Source organism: Crinia signifera, chromosome 4, assembly GCF_055691185.1.
Source record: "Crinia signifera chromosome 4, ASM5569118v1, whole genome shotgun sequence".
Lineage (NCBI taxonomy): Eukaryota > Metazoa > Chordata > Amphibia > Anura > Myobatrachidae > Crinia > Crinia signifera.
Window position 1 is genome coordinate 174,604,316 of NC_139220.1, and position 22,680 is coordinate 174,626,995.

At 44.1% G+C, this 22,680-nt stretch overlaps 1 protein-coding gene across 2 annotated transcripts in view; it reads right to left on the reverse strand.

Annotated features, from left to right (window-relative positions):
- Positions 1-22,680, reverse strand: part of GSAP (gamma-secretase activating protein) — a 120,417-nt gene that overhangs the window by 45,402 nt on the left and 52,335 nt on the right. The window contains exons 11-16 of one of the 2 annotated variants that reach the window (XM_083183042.1): positions 21,243-21,286; positions 20,210-20,298; positions 18,211-18,288; positions 10,714-10,791; positions 5,514-5,606; positions 2,527-2,747 (exon numbers count right to left, since the gene is read on the reverse strand). In XM_083183042.1, coding sequence (XP_083039168.1) covers positions 2,527-2,747; positions 5,514-5,606; positions 10,714-10,791; positions 18,211-18,288; positions 20,210-20,298; positions 21,243-21,286 — 603 coding nt within the window. The remainder of the gene's footprint in view (positions 1-2,526; positions 2,748-5,513; positions 5,607-10,713; positions 10,792-18,210; positions 18,289-20,209; positions 20,299-21,242; positions 21,287-22,680) is intronic. The other variant, XM_083183043.1, reaches the window with a different exon arrangement.

Below are 22,680 nucleotides of genomic sequence, written 5' to 3' on the forward strand. Positions count from 1 at the left end.
ATTGGATTCAATGTAAAATATTCCCAACCCCCCCAAATTTAACGGCGTACACCCCACCCCACGATAGACGCCAACCCGAAGCGTGGCGAGCGCAGCGAGCCCGCGAGGGGCGGCGGTGCGCGTCCTCCGACCTTTTCATTCCCCTACTATCCACGTCGGCGTGGAGTTGAGAATAGAATAGTGTGGCGAGCGCAGCGAGCCACCGAGCCCGAAGCGTGGCGAGCGCAGCGAGGGGACGCGTATACCTGTGAAGTTATACGCGTGCGCTCGCCACACTATTCTATTCTCAACTCCACGCCGACGTGGATAGTAGGGGAATGAAAAGGTCGGAGGACGCGCACCGCCGCCCCTCGCGGGCTCGCTGCGCTCGCCACGCTTCGGGTTGGCGTCTATCGTGGGGTGACGACGGGGACATCTATAATGTGAAATGGGTCATATTGGCCCATTTCACATTTTTCACATTTTCTCACGATTTCAATGTTAAAAAATATTTTAACATTGAAGCCTATGGAAAAATCGGGGGCATCGCGTCGGGACCATTGTTAATGGTCCCGACCGACGCGATGCCCCCGATATTTTACCTTTCCCGACACGATTTCAATGTTAAAATATTTTTTAACATTGAAGCCTATGGGGAAATCGGGGGCATCGCGTCGGTCGCGTCGGGACCATTGTTAATGGTCCCGACCGACGGGATGCCCCCGATATTTTGTCTTAGCCGGCCAAATGGACCTGATTTCAAAGGAAATCGGGTCCATCGTATGGATCGTGTACCTTAACTTAAAGGTACACGATCCATAAGATTGTGGCCGTGCTAGGAAACAAGTACCGATCATTTAATACTATGCTAAACACATACAACACTTCCATAAGGAAGCCCAACACAGATTGATTCTATATGCTTAACCAATACAATTTATTGTGATAATTAATTATTTTAGCTTTTCAGTAAAGCAACAAGGAGAAACTGTTACGCCATCATTATTCGACATTAATTGATTGTGACCTTTACAGTGTCAATATATCCTTGAGTAATGTTGATCACCATTTATGTTACTCATGTTTGTTATGTTATTGATTATATGTACTTTGTAAAATATTTACACACGCTGTTATTTTAGCTTATGATAATAAAAGTTAATTTTTCATTCATTCATATATCAATTATTCTTTAAGTGTGCCCCAAAAACCCTCTGTGTTCTTCCTTGGTCATCCTTTTGACTCACCCTTAAAGTGCTGAAAGGACCAGATTAAGAACCCTTGGCTCCACAGGAGACTGTGTTTAAAATCATGTGCAAGAAGATTTTGATTCTCCCGAATCAAAATGTATATTTCTTTAAATTTCTTTATATGAATACTTCGGTGCTTTGCACTTGGACTCCCAGACCTGACCCATGTTGGAAGGAAAAATGCTATATATACATGCTCCCAGTCAGGACCTTTTACAGAAAGGGGTGGAGAAAATAACTGAACCTTCTCTTTTCACAGAATTCTCATGTTACAGTAAGTTTGGCTCAAAAGAAAATCTTTCCATCAAACAAAACTCCCTTAAGGCCCATATACTCTAGATAAGTGGTAGCCAACCCTAGCCCTCGAGAGCTACCAACAGTGCACATTTTCCAGACAACCTAGCTACTGCACAGCTGCACTCATTAATCACTGACACATTTTAAAAGAGCCACAGATGGAGCTAATTAGCTCACTTGTGATTCTGTGAGGAGACCTGCAAAACATGCACTGTTGGTAGCTCTCGAGGACTAGGGTTGGCTACCCCAGCTCTAGATGATATTGGTCACAGTATAGCTCAGAAAGGGCTTTCTGAACAATATTGTGGACAATGTTGCCTAGTGTGTACGTTCCATGTCATTAACGATGTGCACAATCGTGGGTCGTTAACGACCCCTCCCCTTGTCCAAGCATGTCTGGACAAAGGATGTAATCATTAAGGATGGCCATGCTACAGCAGTGTGCATGCACTTGCTGATGCGCACTGTCAATATCAGCGGCGGGGGACATCGTTAAGTGTATGAGGGGGGGGCCTTTAGTCTCTGAGTCTACTTTCCAATACCTCAACTGAAGCACTCACCTGGGAATACCTGAAAAGGTACAGATAGATTATTTTTTTGTTATCCAGTAAAGGATCATCTCAATTTGAAGATAACAAGATCCTACACTGATTTACTCAGATAAGGACTAGCATTCAGACCTATGATGTCCAAATGTAAACTTTCTAATGGAAGCTCTGATTATTTCTCTTGGCATTTGAGACCCATGCTGCTGTCGGTTTAGCCTCCATCCATAGCTACATATATGTACTAATTAATAGCATAAGCCTACAGAGGGAAACCGCCCAAGGAGATTAGCTAAACAACGCTATCTCCTATCCACAACAGTCTCCCCCCTCTTTTTCCTAACCAGCATCAGAAAGCGGTCTTGCGTAGGGTTTTCAAAAGGTTATCAAGAAACCACTACAAAATGAATACATAAAACAATCTTAAGCAACACTTTACTTTTACAGAATATTACCTTTGTTTCCCAATGTGGCTGGAGATCTAGGTGCAACAAGAAGCAGTGCAGTGCTGCCAAGCGCTCACAGTCCCGTCTGCTCTGTGTCAGGAATTTTAGAAGCTGTGCCCGGTTTACACTCACTGAGAACAGAATTCCTGTACAATATTCTATTACACAAGTCTTCGGGACTGACTGCACAGGACAATCAGAGCACACACCACTTATTCTGGCATTCCCACCTGGAATATATATATATATAAACACGTCACTACTTCACACAATTAAAAAATGAACATACATGAGAAACTAACATATACCACTTTCTTCTACATTCAGAACTTTTTTGTGATGGATGTAGAGTAAAGATGCCCATACACGCCCCGACGGGCATGCGTTGTGGGCTTAAATAGCACGGATCACATCACATTGCATCGCATTGCATGCACAACGCATGCACATGCAATGCAATGCGATGAGAACTAAGTACAAAGAGTATGTGCAAGCACATACTTTCTTTACTGTGCAATGAGGTGCCGCAGGAGCGCGCACCTCAAAGCAAAGAACGCACAGCCCGGCATCGCAGCGTGTATGGGCTGCTTTAGGTCTATCTCAATCACTTAGTATGGGGTTTAGACTAATTCCACATTGCAAAGCTTATATGTACTAAATGGACCCCTTTTCCCACCACCAACTAGCAAATATTCTTCTATGTTGAGGCAAAGTATTAAACAGACTAAACTTCCAGTTTATGCCATTTAAATAGATTTATCTCAGCTGTATTCAGCAATGCTGCAAAAGAAAACCAGTGTTCCATCAAAAAGGTCATAAAAAAGAAAAGCTGGTGATCTCTCGGGCACAGGTATTCCATCTGCTTAAAGACTTCAGTGGCAAAGTATGTATTTTACTAAGTGGGTGAACATAATATTCAACAGAATTCATATTAATTGAATAAGAAAAACTTAGGAGTAATCAGAAAAAACCCCAAAACAAACGCAAAATTATTTTTATACATTTCCTGGGTCTCTTAATCTGAAAAAGTATGGGAAGAAGTATACTTACTGAAGGTTGGAATTCCTTCTATCGGGATGCTGGCGTCAATATTCTGACAGTCAACATTCCCGTCTGCCGGTCATACATATGTATTCCTTTACAGAACGCAGTTTAGCACTCAACACTAGATCTTATTGCAGTACATCCCAGATAATGGGCAATTGCATGCTTTTAAAAAACAAACAAAAACCCCCCCAAAACACCAGCACAAGCTTTGTTTGCAGAAAAATCAGTATGTTTTTCTGCGCGAAAATAAGTGAAATTGTTTTTCCGTGCACATGTTGCCACTTGATCTATAAATCAAGGAAACCCCCTTCTCCCAACTCTTTCTCCCTACAGAATTTTATAAGTCCATTACAGCAAGCCCCCCTATAGTTCCTTTGCAACACCTCCCAAACTCCCTTTAGTAGCGATACCAAGCCAGCCAACGTAGCTCTGTTCAGCATCCCTGTCAGCTGCCATAACACTGCACGATTGCATGGCTGGCTGGTTGGCTTCACTCACCACCCGACCGGCTCACATCGCAAAAAGAACAAAAAACTCATGCGTTTGCTAGGTGGCCTTGGTTAGGGTCACCACGGAGCCGCAGCACAGAGTTTGGGAATCTATGCACTAACCAATTTTTTGTCAAACCATACTAAATTTGCATATGTCCACCCACAACGAGGATGATATAGTCACAGAAAACATGTGAAATCTGGTCAAATGTGGTCATTTTGGAAAATAATCACACACCACATAATATCAGGGCCATTTGTGCAACATCTTGACTGAAGACTGACATCAGATAGTAATTTCACACTGTTTTTGGCCCGTATCATCTGTGTGGTAGGCTAATATGCTCAAGTCCACCCACTATACCAGGTGTGTCCAAACTTTTTGCGACGAGGGCCAGATTTGATGAGGTGAAAATGTGGGGGGCCGACCATTCAGCCTGACATTCTTTGAATCATTAATCACATCAGAATGGTCCCTCACTCTGCCCCCATTCACTCTATGTCCTCCAGCCTGCCCCTTCACTGTATTTCCCCCAGCCTGCCCCCATTTACTGTATGTCCCCCAGCCGGCCCCTCCTTCACTGTATGTCCCCCATTCACTGTATGTTCACCACTCTGCACCCATTCACTCTGTCCCACAGCCTGCCCCCTTCTGTTAAGGTCCATCAGTGCCTCCATTCACTGTATGTCCCACAGCCTGACCCTCCTTCACTGTATGTCCCCCACTCTGCCCCTACCTTCTCTGTATGTTTCCCAGCCCCTTGTGTGATCCAGAGGACAGAGAGGCAAAGCAGGCACTGCAAGGACAGGAGATGCTTGGGCTCCCGATGCTGCCCTCCTCCACTCTGCATGTTATGGGAGCAAGCTTCCCCCTTGCTGCCACCCTCATCAAACACTGCTGTCACTGATTGTGGAGTAGGGGGATATACGGTTGCAGCAGCAGGGGTAGGATGCCAAACACATCTGACTGTGGCGGCCGGCACGTCCTCACTGCAGCAGACAGCAAGATAAAAGCACGCTCGCGGGCCACTTGAAATGACAGCACAGGCCGCAATTGGCCCCCTGTCCTGACTTTGGGCATGCCTGCACTATACGGTGTAAAAAAAAAAAAAAAAGCTGATTTTGTGCAAATTGGCCTAATAATTGCAAAGTGTGTAATTAGCATAAGAGTGATGCAACACTAATAATTTAAAAACAAAAGTCACATGGGGTGAGGGCCAGTGATTTAAAAGCAGCGGCTAATGACCCATACTTTGTGTGCTTTTCTGACCAAGCTGGCCCATGGTGCATACAAAAACACTAAAATATTGTTGCTATTTTCTCATACAGTTAAAACTTTATAAATAGTAGGACATTTTCAGTGTACAATTAATAAAATAGTTTTTGGGGTATAAGAAAATAAAATGGTATAATAATATAATTAACATATTATACATTATGAACCAAATCTGCTCTCACCTGCTAAAAATAAATGATAACACATCAAGTCGGGATATCTTGTGTTTATCAAGTGCAAAAAATGATCAGGCAAGTAAACGGCAACATAGCCATCTGGAAAAAGATTAAGACAAATTTCTATTATTACATATGATAGCATTCTATAGTTGTATTTTAGGGTTTTTGTTTGATGGAGTGTATAGTTCCACTTGGTAACTACACTTTCATAGATTTCTCTCCCTTGATAGTTAAATATTTCTCACTCGAAATTTGTTCATTGAGCTATACAGTTTTTCCGATGTCTGTTTATCTCCATGTAATAAAAGATTTTAAAAAGCATCCAAACCCCCCCCCCCCCCCTTTAATTTAAAACATTATACAGTCTCTAGGAGGTCGACCAAAGAACGGTCGACATTCATTGGGTCGACCACTAAAGGTCAACACCTTCAAAAGGTTGGCATGGCTTTAGGTCGACAGGGTCATTACATTTACATGGGCAAGGTCGACAGTCAAAAAGTCGACATGGGTTTTTCACGTTTTTTCTTTTTTTGAGCCGACAGGCAGTATTTCATGCCCTACCATCCACTAGGGTGTGGAGGGAAAATAGAACCTGAAGCATGGCAAAAGCTGTGAATACTGATACGGTGGCCATGCCGACAGTGTCGACATTTGGGACAAAAAAACGTGAAGACCCCATATCAACCTTGCCCATGTTGACCTAATGTTTGTGTCGACCTACAGATGGAGCGCCTCTCAGCCAGTGCTGGGGCTCGCCAGAATGCCCTCGCTGGCGAGCCAGTGGTACATCTGACTGGGCCGCGCATGCACGCCGAGTTACAGGGCGGCGGGGGATGCGAACCCTGCCCGCCGATGTTTCAGGAAGCCGGGCAGGGTTAGGGTCGAGTGGGCAGGTGGGATCGGGTGTCGGGGAGCTCCGTAGCAAGGGGTCCTGCGGGCGCGTCCTCTTCCGGCGGCTGGTGAGTCTACCGCCAGCCCCTGCAAGAATGACAGGCTACATCTGTAATGATTAAGGTCGACCTAAAGCCATGTCAACCCTTTTTAAGGTGTCGACCGTATGTCAGTGGTCGACCTTCCTTTGGTCAACCCAATGATCCCAACCCTTTAAATCAGAGCCCACCATAGCCCTAACTGTGTGGAGTTTGTATATTCACCCTTTGCTTGTGTGGGTTTCCTCCGGGTACTCCGGTTTCCTCCCACAATCCAAAAATATACTGGTAGGCGAATTGGCTCCCAACAAATTAACCCTAGAATGTCTGTGTGTGAACATGTGGTAGGGAATATAGATTGTAAGCTCCACTGGGGTAGGGACTGATGTGAATGTTCAAATATTGTCTGTAAAGTGCTGCGGAATATGTGTGCGCTATATAAGAAACTGTTAATAAATAATGCAGCCCTTTCACATTTCAGCCAAAAATAATCATTCAGAAAGGGATAGGAAAATCTAGCGTAATGCCAGTCTTAAAGGGGTGTCACAGGTTGAGGATTTTGTGGATCCGGCTTGGAAACTCGATCCCTCGTCAAGCCCTCAGAGGGCGGTTTGAAGGAAGCAGGACGGATATACCTCCCACTCATGCAGTGGCGTTAGAACAGTCACTAACAATGCCGGACAGGTGGCCAGGAAGCTGGATCGGAACTGACGTGATTGCCAAGGGGTGCACTGCGGGAGTATCCAAGAGTCTGGGCTGGAGTGACGGATTAACAGTGGGAAGCACCGGAAGAGTAACCAGGAGTATGGACCGGAGTGTCGGGATAACAGCAGGGAATCTGGACCGGAGGAGTAACCAGGAGTCTGGACCGGAGTGTCGGGATAACAGCAGGGAATCTGGACCGGAGGAGTAACCAGGAGTCTGGACCGGAGTGTCGGGATAACAGCAGGGAATCTGGACCGGAGGAGTAACCAGGAGTCTGGACCGGAGTGTCGGGATAACAGCAGGGAATCTGGACCGGAGGAGTAACCAGGAGTCTGGACCGGAGTGACGGGATAACAGCAGGGAATCTGGACCGGAGGAGTAACCAGGAGTCTGGACCGGAGTGTCGGGATAACAGCAGGGAATCTGGACCGGAGGAGTAACCAGGAGTCTGGACCGGAGTGTCGGGATAACTGCAGGGAAAATAGCTAGTGCTCAAAGCAAAAGCAGGGAGCTCAGGACGCAGATCCTTACAGAAGGATCTTTAGCGTTGTTCTGGCACTGATCTGTGGGAATTGGGAGGATTTGTACCTCCCGGGCTGCCCTGATTGGCTGGAAGGGTTTCAGGGCAGTTCTATGGACTTCAACAAAATGGCGCCCGGAGTGCAGACCTGTAACTGCACTGTCTAGCACTCCGGCGCGTCCAGCAGGGGGAGAGGAGGAGGAAGTACTGCAGCCGCCCGGGGAGAGAGAGCCGACCGCCGAACTGCCGTGAGGAAGGACTGCAAACCCCGCCGCACAGTCCGGACCGGTAAGTGCCGCGGCCGGGCCGTGACAAGGGGATTCCATATATGCAACTGTACCAAGATTTAAGAATCTTGTAGAAAAGTTTCATTTTTCAATAGCAACATTGGCAAAAGCAATACATATAGCCTATGAGGGCTGTTACATAGGAAGATATTGTTTAAAACAGTCACTTTATTATTATTATTATAATTTTATTTATAAGGCGCCACAAGTGTTTCGCAGCGCCGTACAAAGGAACAATACAGGGAGACAAAACTTGGCATAACATTGAATAAATAACAAAAATACAGTACAAATAAAGAGCACCACAGTTCAATACACATTACAGCTTAAATGTAAGTAGTGAGGACCCAATCAACATACAACTAGAGGCTTGAGGCCAATGATGGAGATGAGTATGCAGACAAAGATGGTCACTGAGTGTTGGAGTAAAGGAGAGCTGTGAGTGAAATGTGAAGAGAAGTGGGCTTTGACAACAGGAGGGAAGAGGGCCCTACTCGGAGGAGCTTACAATCTAGTAGGAAGGGGAGACAGACAGATTACAAGAGGTGCAAGCGAGGGGGTGGTGGTTAGATAGCAGGATGTAAACAGGCAAGGGGTCGGAGAACCAGCTGGTTTATGCAGTGGAAGGGTACGCTTTGATGAATAGGTGAGTTTTCAGTGCCCGTTTAAAGCTTTGCAAGGTCGGGGAGAGTCTAATGGAGCGAGGGAGTGCGTTCCACTGAAGGGGTGCAGCACGGGCAAAGTCCTGTACTCTAGCATGGGAAGCAGTGATCAGGGTGGAGGAGAGACGACAGTCGTCAGCTAACCGTAGAGGGCGGGAGGGTGTATGAATGGAGATGAGGTTAGAGATATATGGAGCAATGGAATTAGAGATGGCCCTGTATGTGAGTGTGAGGTGTTTGAAGAGGATTCTGTAGGGGAATGGAAGCCAGTGCAGATTTTGTTGAAGGGGAATTAGCAGAATTAAAGCGGCGGGAGAGGAAGATAAGCCTGGCTGCAGCATTGAGGACAGATTGGAGAGGAGCTAGTTGGGATTGAGCGAGGCCGGTGAGAAGAGCATTACAGTAGTCAAGCCGTGAGATGACCAATGAGTGGATGATCAGCTTAGTTGCACTCTGAGAGAGAAAGGGCCTGATGCGAGCAATGTTGCGTAACTGAAACCGGCAAGAATGGGCCAGGGCTTGAATGTGGGGTGCAAAGGAGAGGGAGGAGTCAAGAGTGACACCCAGGCAGCGGAGTTGGGGAACAGGGGAGATGATGGTGTTGTTAACAGTGATAGAGATATTAGTAGGGGGCATAGCTCTGGGTGGGGGAAAGATAATAAGTTCGGTATTGTCCATATTCAGCTTCAGAAATCGCTCAGACATCCAGGTAGAGATGGCAGCGAGGCAGTTGGAAACTTGAGAAAAAACAGTGGGGGACAGATCAGGAGAGGAGAGGTAGATTTGGGTGTCATCTGCATAGAGGTGATATTGGAAGCCAAAGGAGTTAATGAGCGCACCCAGAGAGGAGGTGTACAGAGAGAACAGAATGGGGCCAAGGACGGAACCCTGAGGGACCCCGACAGGAAGGATAGAAGGTGGTGAGGTAGAGCCAGAGGCAGAGACTGAGAAGGAACGGTTGAAGAGGTAAGAGGAAAACCAGTTGAAGACTGTGCCAGAGAGGCCAATGTTTTGGAGTGTGTGGAGGAGGAGAGGGTGATCCACAGTGTCAAAGGCAGCAGATAGGTCCAAAAGGATAAGCAGGGAGAAGTGACCCTTGGATTTGGCTGACAGCAGGTCATTGGTGACTTTCACTAGGGCAGTCTCAGTGGAATGTAGTGGGCGAACACTTTGCTCTGTTTCTGGACCTCCTAATTTGATTGGTTTATGCATTGTGTCCCTCTTGGAATGGGTCATGGGAGGTGTGACAGGAAAAAAAGGCAGCAATGGGAGGAAAGGTGCAAGAACCGGGGGGAGACCGAAGGAAGAAGACAATAGCCATCAACTCTGCAAATTACGTTCCCAAAATACGACTTATAATTAAAAAAAAAGCTGAATATTTAACCATAGACAAAATAACCATATTAAAAAAAACCACAAAAGTGTAAACAGATTCATGTTGTAGTCAATGACATAGGAACAAAGGTCTTCAAAAAAATTAAAATCATGTGTATCATTACAGAGTTGCTTAATGTAAAGCTCTAAACAGGTTGTGTTTAAGGTTTACTTTATTAACAATTTTACTTCACCTGCGAACATACTCCTGCAAGTCAGGGAAGCTGGTACTAAATACAGTACAAGTTACCCTATGTAACCTATCATTTAGTAAGAATATATCCAATTCTAAGAGCTGTATGACTGGGCAAACTGCATCTTAACAGTACAATACTCTGTACGCCAATATCGAGTGCCGAGCTGAAGAGATGCATGGCTGCTGCTAACCGGAACCATTTGGAGAAGGCTAATGAATACCGATAAAAGACAATTTATAAAACAAACCAATAAAATAAGTTATTTTTTACCACTACATCATGTTTGGTGCCCACCCACCCGGATCACTTTCTCCTCTTCTGTTCTTTTCTATATCTGCTCTTTTCACCCCTTCTTTTTATGGTTTCCCACACCATCACCTCTCAACTCCTCCCTCCCTTTCTCTTCCCCCATTCATTTAAAACAGCATTCTGTATTTCTTATTATGATCGATATCAACTAGGGTAGGTGTTCATTGAGTAAAGTTTTGTAACCTTTCAACAATATGTAAAAAAATGGCTGTAATCTTACCAACATTTATGAAAGATAATTTCTTTAGCTGCTGAGAATCTACCATTGCAGTTGACATTTTAAAGGTTTTACTGCATCCTACAATGAAAAAAAAATAATAATTGAAACATTAAAGTACATTTTTAGTCTCTTCTTACTTCTATATCGATAACAATGCTTTCCCACACTATGGTCACCAACATTTTACTTCAATGACAGTGGGGTGTCTTCAATGGTTTTTGCGAGCTGTGACAGCGAGCAGTGCTGACTGCTCACTGTCACAGCTCGCAGAGTCAGTATTCAACTGACCCCCTGCACAAAACAGCGAGGCTCATGGCTAAATGCAGCGGGCTCCCTGCATTAGCCGAGAGCCTTGCTGTTTGGGGGGAACCCTCACTGTACTATGAGAGCGAGTATTCCCCCAGAACGTAGAATAGATGAGCGACCGGCGTGGGGGTTAAACAGCAAGGATCATTGGTTTCAGCAATACCCACTGTTTAACCCCCTCGCCGGCCGCATTGAATATGGCACCAACTGCAGCACAAGGATACTGTGGTTAGCATTGATGCCTCATCATAGTAAGGTTATGTGTTTTAGCCTGATCAGGACTATGGGGCAGATATATGAAGTCTGGTGAAGTGATAATCCTACCATTTTTTAAACCAAGCCTGTAATTGGACTGTCTTGAGCGGACTGGCTGGTGTGTCATCGCCTTCCACTTCATCACTTCACCAGGCTTAGCACATATGCCCCTAGATCTGTGGAGTCGGTATGTTCATACCATGTTTGCATGATTTTCCTCTGTGTGATCTGGTTTCTTCCCACACTTCAAAATACATACTTGGAGGTAAATTAACTTTTGAACGAATGAACCATGAAGGATTGAAAGAGCAAGATAATGCCTACCCCTCAAGCCCTGTAATGCACTGGACATGGTCTGCATGTAAAAACCAGAGAAAGCTATTAATTCCATCCTTGATCCTAGGGTATACTCGAGATCTCTTGTTGCTGGTGAGCCAATGGAAATTAAATAAAAATAATTGTTGAGTGTGAACTTGTTTTAACATGCTTAATCTCCAAGTCACTGAGGATACAATACAGCACATTATACTGACCGATAATTCCATTTCTTTTTAGAGATCTGATGGCAGCCATAACACTGGGATATCCTGCCTCTGGTTTAGACCGGATGTTTTTTTTAAAGGCCGCCCACCATGCCCTTCCTCCTGGTCTTTAGAGTGTCTCTGTATTTAGGTCCCTGGAAAAACACTACAAGGGGAGGGCTTTCTGATAGCTGCCATGGGATCTCTAAGAAGAAAATGAATTATCGGTGAATATAATTCGCTGGTTTCTTTTACAGTCCCCATGGCAGCCATAACACTGGAACATGCCAAAGCAGAATAAAGGTTGGGAAACAACAAAATAAATCCAATATGATTTACTTCGCAATTACACCTTGCCAAGACTTGATCTGCAAGTGGCTGATGGCAACATTTAAAGATTAATGTTTAGAGAAAGTACGAAGAGATGACCAAGCTGTTGCTTCACAAATGTCCTTTATGGGAACCGAAGTCTTCATAGCCCAAGAAGATGTCACAGCTCTGGTTGATTGTGCCTTGATTAACACCTGAAACTCATGGCCCTCATTCTTTTTTATGGATATAATTAGGACTATAATCTATCTAGAGATGGGTCTGTTTTGTGGGAACAAAATGTATTTCTTTCTGTGATCACAAATAAACTTTTATATGTTCTAATGTCATCATTTAGTCTATTTAAGTAAAGACCAAAACTTCTGACTAGGTCCATTGTATAACAGCCTTCATCTATTGTTCTTAGGTTCAGGATGAAGAGCCAGCAGTACTATATACAGATCGAATAGAAATCAGTGAACACCTAGGGTAGAAAAATTAGGATGTGTCCCAAGTACCACTTTATTCAGCAACAGGTTTAAGCATGGTTCTTCCACCCACAAGCCTATAAGTCACTAAAGCCGCGTACACACGGCAGCGATAAGGGCTGATATCGCTGGGAATATGGTCGCTGGCGACCATATTGCCAGTGATGGGAGTGTGCCCCGGCGATAAATCACCGGGTGCACGCTCCCGTTTTCAGCCCCGTTGTAATCGCTGGGCACTGCCAGCAGAGGTTTCTTTTCATCAGCGACCATCTCTGAATGAAAAGGGGGAATTGAGCGATATATCGCTCGCTGATATATTGCCCGGCAATATATCGCCGGCCAATATATCACCCCGTGTGTACGCACCTTTACTCTTCTCGTGGACATAATTGCTGCTAAACATACAATTTTCCAAATCAGAAATTTGAGAGGATTTTCTAATAATGGTTCAAAGGGTTGTTTCATCAATGCATAAAACCTAAATTCAAGTCCAAAAACGCAACAAAAGGATCTGATCGGCGGACGCATTTTTTAATGGAGTAGCAGACTCCCTTAATTAAACTAATCTGCCAAGCTCCTATCTAGGAGTACACTTAGGACCGCTATCTTATCCCCAAAGGGTAGAAAGACAGGTGGCTCCCCCTGCATAGGATGCCACAGGCGGCTCTCCCTGCATAAGACGCCACAGGCTACTGACTTCTTGCATCCCCTGAACTGGGGGGGGGGGTTTGTTGCTGCCACTGAACTACTCCAGGGAGGTAGGGAAGGTGCCACAGGGGTGGGAGGTGGTGCGCGGCCGCCGCTGACCTTCTAATGTGTCCACCGCTGTCCTGCTCCACGGCGGAGGTAAACTGCTAAAGGGCGGTACCGCTGACCGGCTCCATGGAGGGAGGGTGAGTGGGGTGCGCGGCCGCCGCTGACTTCCTTCTGCAGCCGGCGCTGCACTGCTGCTCTGCAATGGCCAGGCCTCCTGCACTATACATGTCCTCAGTACAGGAGGCCAGCGGCCATGTTCCCGTAGTCACGGCCATCTTCCCTAAGCCACGGCTACATCATTAAAGCCACTGACTCGAGTATAAGCCGAGTGGGGCTTTTTCAGCAAATAAAAAAGGGCGTATTCTCGAGTATATATGGTAATTGGTAATGTATGATTGCCTTCACCTGTGGTGAAACACCTTTCTTATCAATTAACAAGCTCACCACAGGTGATGGCAATCATACATTACAAGGGAAGTTCAGGAACAGAGCATTTTCTCCCTCATATAGAGGGTCAGGTAGACAAGTATGGTTAAAGCTTTTCAAAAAATGCCGGGTAATTGCCGGGTGGGTGGTGTGGAATGGGTTTTCCAGAAAGGAGCTGTCCTTTTCTTTCGTGTAGCAGCTGCAGGAACGCTAAAGCTGGGTACACACACAAAGATTTATCTTTCCAATCTATCTAACAAAACCAGCCTATCACTAACCATCTAAATAAAAAGAAAAAAAGAATAATGCCCTTAAAAAAGGGACTTGCCTTGTCTGGGCAGTCTCAGGCTTATGGGGTAAAAGGCATTTCCATCTTTCCAGTGCTCCAGCACAAGGAGAAACTTGCTTCTGCATTTTTTATGCTGCTTAAATAGGCATCTCAACACCATTTTGAAACAGGAACTATTCTGCATATGCGCATTCCCCAGCACGGCCTTCATGACTTATACCCCTTTTCCACTAGAAGAAATAACCCGGTAATCTCCGCGGGGACGCGCTTCTACCCGGGTTTTACTGCTAGTGGAAATGCTCCTTGTCAAATAACCCGGTTTGGATTCCCCGGCAATCCTACCCAGGTCATGATCAGGGTAGCACCCGGTTCGCACCCGGCTTCAAGGGTAGTGGAAACGCTCCCTAACCGGGTTATTTGACTGAGCATGTAAAAATCTTCACTGATTGGTGCTGCTGGGGCGCTGGTGAGTGATGTCATCACTCAGAGCCCCGCAGACTGCGCACATAGCACGGAGGACAGCGTTGTGTGCACATGTGCTGCATGTCTGTCCTGCTGACTTTCCCCTGCTGTATCAGAGGCTGCTCCAGCAGCCACCTTCCTCTCTGCCGCCAGCACCACAGGCTGCCCCAGCGGACACTGCTAATCATCCCGCAGCACAACTTCATTATGGCTGCCAGCAATTGGTCTGATGCTGAAGTGAAGGAGCTGCTGCTCATTAGGGCAGAGGAGGAAATCAAGCGCCAGGTGACTGGTACCGTAAAAGACACAATCTTGTACAGAAATATTGCCCAGATGCTGGAGTCTAGGGGGATACACCGCTCTCACCAGCAAGTGCTTAACAAATTGAAAGCACTAAAGAGGCAGTTCACCAAGGTCTGTGACCAGAACAGGAAAAAAAGCGGTGCCGCACGTGTCGAGTGGGTCCATTACGATCTATGCTGCAGGGCATTTGGCAACACAGCTCTGATTAATCCTGTGGCACTGTCATCCTCGTTGGCCAGCCAGATGGAGAGTAGCCAGGAGCCACCAATGGAGAGTAGCCAGGAGCCACCTGACACACAGTCCACCATGGCAATGTCACCGGGCTGCCCAACTTCTCCGCTCCTGATTTCGGAAGATGGCGATGAAGAGCGCAGTATACTTGATAGGTCTGCTTTTTCTGACACCGCACAGTCCATGGTGGAGGAGGGGTCCGAAACAGCAACGGAGCAAGCGACTGAACATCAAACACCAAAACTGCGTTCAAATAGTAAGTAAAAAAAACATTTATCCCAGTAATCAACGGTATATGTTGCAGAGTGCCGCAAGTGTGCAGGTGGGATAGGGCCGCAAGCACAGGGCTGCAAACACCTCTGCTATTTAATGTTTATAGTGTATTTTTGTTTGTCCCACTTGCAGTTTATAAGGTGCCTCCAAAGAAGAAAAAAGCAAACCGTTCCGATCAAGCAGCGAGAGCTTTCTTTTCAGTAGTAATAGATCAACTGCGTGAAATGGACTCCGACATGCAGGCCAATGAGGATGCTCGTATGGAGAAGTTTTTAGAAAATGAAAGACAGATGCAGCACTCTTTCTTGGATCAATTAAAGGACATGCAGGACAGACCATTGTCCTTCTTGGAACGGATACTTAATCGTGGGTATATGCCACCTCCTCATTATCCAATGTATCCGCCACATGCTTCACAGGCCCCAGCATACACAGCACACCATGAGTATGCATATGGCCAATACAGTAGAGGGCCAACTCCCTCCGCCCCTAGCACTTCGTGTGAGCAACAGCCACACCGAGAGCCTCAACCATAGAGAGGCCCCAGTAGCCACGCCCCCAGCACAGCAATTAGCTACCACCCCACCACTGGTGCTAGCCACGCACCCAACACTTCCACTAGCTATGCCTCCAGCACTGCTACCAGTGCCCCACTAAACCCAGAGTATAGTGAGGCAAACACCACTAGCCTTGACAACACGCTGCTGCCAAACCTAGACTCCCCTGAATTTACGGTATATCGTAATTTGTCCTAAGAAATACTTGGTTTTTTTTCTTCGAAGTTCTTTATTGCATTATTGCAATAACAATGTTGAATACATTTATAGCATTCAGTCGCCTTGTGGGCACAGTTTGGTTAAAGCCTACATCTTGCACTTTTAAAAATTCTTATGGGCACTTGTTTTTTAACATGTTTACGTGCACTTTTTTCATTGTTAAGTATGCCAAAGGCTCAGGTGTACGGCAAACATTTTACCTGACACTGTTTGTTACCCTTTTTTGGCATGTCTTTTCTTGTCAATAGGTTTTTTGGTAAGGAATAAGGCGCTACATCAGATTCCTTACCAAAATACCTATTTGCATTGCTTCTATTGGGGCGAAGAAGGAATAGCCCTCAGGTTTAGACCAGTGGTTCCCAACCCTGGTCCTCAAGTACCCCCAAGAGTGCACGTTTTCCAGGTCACCCGGCAGGTGCACTCATTATGCAGGCACATTTGAAAAGATCCACAGGTGGAGCTAATTATAGCACTTGTGATTCTGTGTGTAGACCTGCAAAACATGCACTGTTGGGGGTACTTGAGGACCAGGGTTGGGAACCACTGGTTAAGGCAAGGCAGCATAACACCAGAAAGAAGCACCCAGGACTCTGTTTGTTACCCTTTTTTGGCATGTCTTTTCTTGTATTGTGTGAAGAAACTTTTAAAAGTTCCAAATATTTAATATTTTACAGTAAAATATTTAAAATGTTATTTAAAAAGAAATGTGTGGTCATATTTGCCAGTAAAAAAAAAAAAAGTTATTTTAAAAGAAATGAGTGTGGTAATATTTGCCAGTAAAAAAAAAGTTATTTTAAAAGAAATGAGTGTGGTCTCTTCTTCTAATATGGTAATATTTTTAATGGTGGCCCTTTTGGTGTAATGGTGGCCCTATTTTGTGACCTCCCATGGTAAAGCCCTTTAAAAAGGCTTTTTCTTATGTTTATCTATAGGGAAAAAAAGGCCTTACCCGGGTTAAGTGTAATAGGGGATGATCAGGCAATTTACCGGGTAGCACTGTAGTGGAAATGTGTCTCCTACCCATGTCCCACCCGGGTTCGAACCGGGTACAAATTACCGGGTCCGACCCGGGTTGCTAGTGGAAAAGGGGTATAAGGGAGATAGCAGACATAATGGGAATGATGCTGATCAGAAGTTCCAGGGAGGCGACAGCACTGGGCCACTGCTGTAAGAGGATCATGCTGCACAGTTGGGAGCCTCCGGCCATCCAGCAGCAGCAGAGATGCAGCTGTCCCAGCACCAGTTGGGAGCCACCGGCCATCCATCCAGCAGCAGACATGCGGCTGTCCCAGCACCCGGTGGGCTGCTGGTACATAACAGCCCTTGGGCACCATCATGGCTTGGTACTATCAACATCCACAAATCCTCAATGAGGCTCCTGTGTAGTTAGGACACAGGAGAAAATACTAGGTGGGAGGAAGGGGAGGAGTGAGGTTATATACCACCAGTCCCTAGAAACAAATCCTGTCTAAACTAGAGGAGAGAGAGAGAGGATATCCCAGTGTTAGAACTTCCATAGGGATTGTAGAATTAAAAAAAAAAAATACTTCTGTATTAGTGACATCTCCGTTACACTTTGCCACCAAAGAGGAGTTCCTTGGGTTACTGGCAACACAGGTGTGTTTATGTATGTTATGAGTAACACAACAAACAGATTGTGTAGACCTCACGTCTAGTTTCTCTTGTACTACATTTTACAACACAAACTACGTACCATTGGTGTAAGGAGCGCTAATAGAATTAACAATATCAAATAAGGAGTGTGAACATGTAAGAATAAAATTGGGTTAAAAATCAATGTTTACACTCTTTTATGGAGTGATGGAGTCCCCAATTTCTCCAGATAGCAGGGAAAGTTAAGCAGAAATTGGAGACTCCACCACTCCATAAAAGAGTTTTTTTAACCCAAATTTTTTTTATTACAGGTTCACACTCCTTATTTGATATCTTTAATCCTACTAGTGTTCCTTACACCAATTATACCATAAATATTTATTATTGGAGCCGTTTCACTTCTTAGAGCGTGGTACAAAAAACATGATGTTGCGTGTAAACAAAATAAAAATAAATAATAATAATCATCCATTAAGACCAGTGTTTACCTTTATGTAAAAATATTACTACATAAGCGAGTTCTTGCAATGGTTTTGGAGGTTGATAATAAAACAGACACAAACCACCTAAAAAAAAAAAAAAACATACAAGCCATAAGTACAATATGTATAATGTAAATTATTAAATATTTCAATAACAGCCACAGAAGTAAAGAGGGTGCAATCTCTTTTATAACACTAATGCTGTGTACACACTATATGATGTGTGTACTTGGCGACATCAAATTATGCCGGAATGCGCAAGTGCATAAACGCTTGCCAATGCTTGCAGCGACAAGTGATGGTGGGGTGGGAGATGATGGGTGTGGGACTAAGCTTCATTTGGCATCATGGCATCTGCAACATCACCCCCCAAGTGAGCTGCATGGACAGACAACCGGGGAGGTAGCTAGTAATGTGCTAGAGCTGGACAATTTTAATAATTTGATGTTACAACAGGTTATTATAGACAAATTTAGTTAAAATATTGTCTACTGTGTTTCCGGCTTAAGGCTCCATGAGAAAATTGTCTTGTTCCTTGCTTTTGTCTATTGACTGGAAGATGGGATGCTAAACTCAAACGCAAATGTGCCGAGGAGGCAAACATGGAAAAGCTGTTCAAAGTTTCTCCTGCAAGGCGTTTGATTGAAGCCATGAAGAGCGAGGACAGTGTTTGGTAAAGATTACTGGTCCTTTGCATAATACTTAATGCATGCATTTTGGTTAATTTTTATAATCATCCTCGCTTAAGCCTAGAGTGGTGTGGGGTGATAGAGGAGTGATATCTATGGGTCAGTTACATCATGACGGAGTTTTAAAATCTTTCACTCAGTTGGTTAGTGATTTTGGAATTCCATCTACAGATTTCTTTAGATACCTACAGCTTTGCCAATCCTTGTCCTTCCCTCAGGGTCCACCAGTTATTCGACACTCTCCACTCAAAACATTCCTTTTAAAATTAGGCTCTAAAAACATTCTCTCTCAAGCAAATACTTCTTCCTTCTAACATATCATCACACCACTGACTTACCAAGTTTACAGTTGAAATGGGAAATGGAAGTGGGTAGGTTGTCTGGGGACGAATGGAGTGAAGCACTTGCTTGTTCTTGGGAATCTACTGCTTCGGTTAGATTTCAGCAAATTCATTTGTCCATTCTGCACAGAACCTATCTGACTCCAGCTAGAATGGTAAAATTTGGTGGGAGGGCTTCAGATGTATGTCCTAAGTGTCAGGGTAGCTCAGGAACCTTTTGGCATTGATTATGGGACTGCCCGATGGTGAAAACATTTTGGGACCAGGTGACACAAGCCATGACTGTTACAGGAATTCCCCAAAGTAATCTAACACCTAGGTTTTGCTGCCTTGGGGTGTCTGGTGATGATGTCCTGGATAGACATACTAGGAAGTATGCAATTAATCTATGTACATTGGCTAAAGTCTGCCTAGCCAGACTCTGGATGGCTTCCTTGGGACCTGACTTTAAGGCCTGGACTTCCTTGGTTAATGCTACAGTGCAGCATGAGAGATATTTATATATTACTCGTAAGGCTGAATCCAAATTTAATCATATTTGGTTTCGATGTCTTTCTTCAAAATATGCATCCCTACAACAATCCATTAATTAATTAAGACTGTGGTTGTTGTTTTTTTGTTTATATTTTTGGTTATATACAGAATGATATACAGTTAATTCTTTATTCCTGTATATTCTATATAGCTAACCGTGGCCTTTTATGGTTTCTCAAGATAATTGATGTTTGCAGTGTTCTAAATTTTATATATGAATATGACTTTTTAGCTTGAAGTAATTATAAAGGAAAATAAATTTCACATAAATAAGATATTGTTAATGTAATGATATAATTGACTATCATGTGATAGTCTTATGCTTTTTTTTATTATTCATTTATTTTCTTCTAGTTTAAGTTGTAGTTTATGTTTGCTTTGTGAAAAAATAATAAAAAAATTACTCAATTCAAAAAAAATATATATTTTTTATAATCATACCTGTCTTATTAGTAAACACCTGTAGGTTTGGATGAGTAGGTTTTCCTCTCCCTCTGTCTTCAGGGGGATCATACCCCAAATTGATAAGACTGAAGATAGAAAATGTAGTAAATCATTAACACATCGATCTCATAATTAATTTAGGAGATCATTAAATTCCAACAGGTGCCGTTTTCAGGATTTCCATCAGTGGAAATGGATAATTACTTACAGTACCCAGAAAAAAAAAAAAAAGATAATCAGTGGACGATTAAAAAACATAATAAAACACATGATCTATTGGGGGTAATTGAGAACTGGAGTGGAGAGCCATTGCTATAGAGAATCAATCCAACTAAGTGGTTCCCAAACTGCGTGCCATGGCATCCAGGATGCCCGGGTTTGGTTCAATTATTTATGGTTTATGTAAAAGGAAAAACCAGTGCTGGTGACTGCCAATCATAAAATATGTGAACAAAAAAAAGTGAATGTTATCACTCACCATGTAATTAAACCCAAGGATGACATAAAACACTACTTGAGGGGGTATTCAATGTCAGGGGAACGGCTTTCGAGCAAGCTCGACAGCCGTGCCCCTGTCCCGTTCTCGCTTGGCTCGACGTGAGCTCGGCGGTCGGGATTCAATGTCCCGAGCAGCGAGAAGGGGGCGTGGCCGCGAGCTGAGGACAGAAATAGACAAGCTCCGGCCGGGAGCTCGCCTATGTCCGGCTTTTCTCGGCAGAACGAACCCGACAGCCTGTGATGTCGGGCTCGTTCTGCGGAGAACCCCTGTTCAATGCGGTCGGGGAAGACAGCATTGAATAGGCCCCGCAGCCATCTCCCCCGTCGGGAGATGGCTGCGGGAGGACGACCATCATTGAATACCCCCCTTAATATTTTTCTTCTAAAATTTCTCAATAAGCAAAGTTTTGGTCAAGGGATGCCATAAAAAAAGTTGCCATGATCTAAAGATGGTTGGGAATTACTGATCCAACTACTAGGTGCAAATATTTTACAGAACGGAAGATTTGACAACCTAATTTGATATACTTGCCTCACTCCTTCGGCATCAAAAGAAATTTCAAGAGGGACCTCAAACTTTAAAGAAAGAAGAAAAGAAAAAAAGGTCAGTCTAGGTTTCATAGTTTATGATACAGTTCAAAAACAGATCACAATGCTATTACCTATTGACCCTTAATTAATTCTGGCTCTCGATCTATACACACCCTCTATGTGCATGTACATTATCCTCACCTGTAGTGTCACATGGTTTTGTGCATTAGAGAAAAAAATTGCTTTGTGATCCAGACTTGCAGTCAAATAGTTAGGACAACTGTTTGACAGATAAAAGAAAATATCAATACCATATGTTGGATGTAAAAATGTAAACAGACATATCATATATAATATGATTTATTTGATGCCTATTTAAAATAGTAATACATGGGAAGCAAGATAAGTTTTAGTTGGAATTGAAATTGCGCAGACAGTTGCAGCAGACATTAATGGTTTGGATTGCTAATCACATCACTTCTAATCTTTTCTGAATTGCGGATATGTGCAGAGCCATTAATGCAGGCTGCAAATGACAGGAGCAGAAACGGTTATAGTAAAAGTATTTAATTCAAATTTAAACAATTTGTTGGCTGCTGCTAATATCTGTACTGAGCACAGGTATTCTGCAGTTGACCTACACATTACAGAACCTTCTGAACCTTTAGACCAGGGGTGGGGAACCTTTTGGGGTCCAAGGGCCATTTGCATTGAGGCATAATGCCTCGGGGGCCATAAAAAAAAACAAAAAACACACCTTACAAATCAACCTGCGGCAGCCGTCTCACGCTCTGTGGCGCAGGTTACGAGTCACCGGTCTGTGTGGTCCGGCGGCTGTGCAGGGAGTCTCATACAGGGGAATACTCGCGAGATTTCCCCTGTACTTGACTCGTTGTACAGCAGTCGGGCAGGTAGGCCACAAAAACCAGCTGGCCAGAGATTCCACGCCGCTGCTTTAGACCTTACCCATTGACTGCCTTTTAACTGCTGACCTTTTGAACCTGCCACCCTAATCTATGTCGACCATACAGTGTTGACCTAATGACTTTCTTTTTTTTGAAAATAGGATTTTATTAAGTCAAGTAGAGAAGTGAACAGCATTTACATCTACATCGTAATGTCACAATAATACAATAAACTGAAACAAGTAGTTACATAAACATGGGACAGTCGTAACCGATATTTGTAGATTTTAATATATTCTCTACTGACTTATGTTTGAAGAGATGACATAAGGGGGAAGGTGGAAAGGATAACAACCAACAAAACCAGACAGACAGCGAGGGTATATAGACACAAAGACAAAGGGCGAGGAAGGAGGGTGTGTTCCAGGTACACACTACATTTAGTAACAATCCAATAGTAAACAAAAAAATAAAGAAAATATATATATATATATTTTTTTTTAACCCCTTACCGCCGCAGCCAGTTTTTGCGTT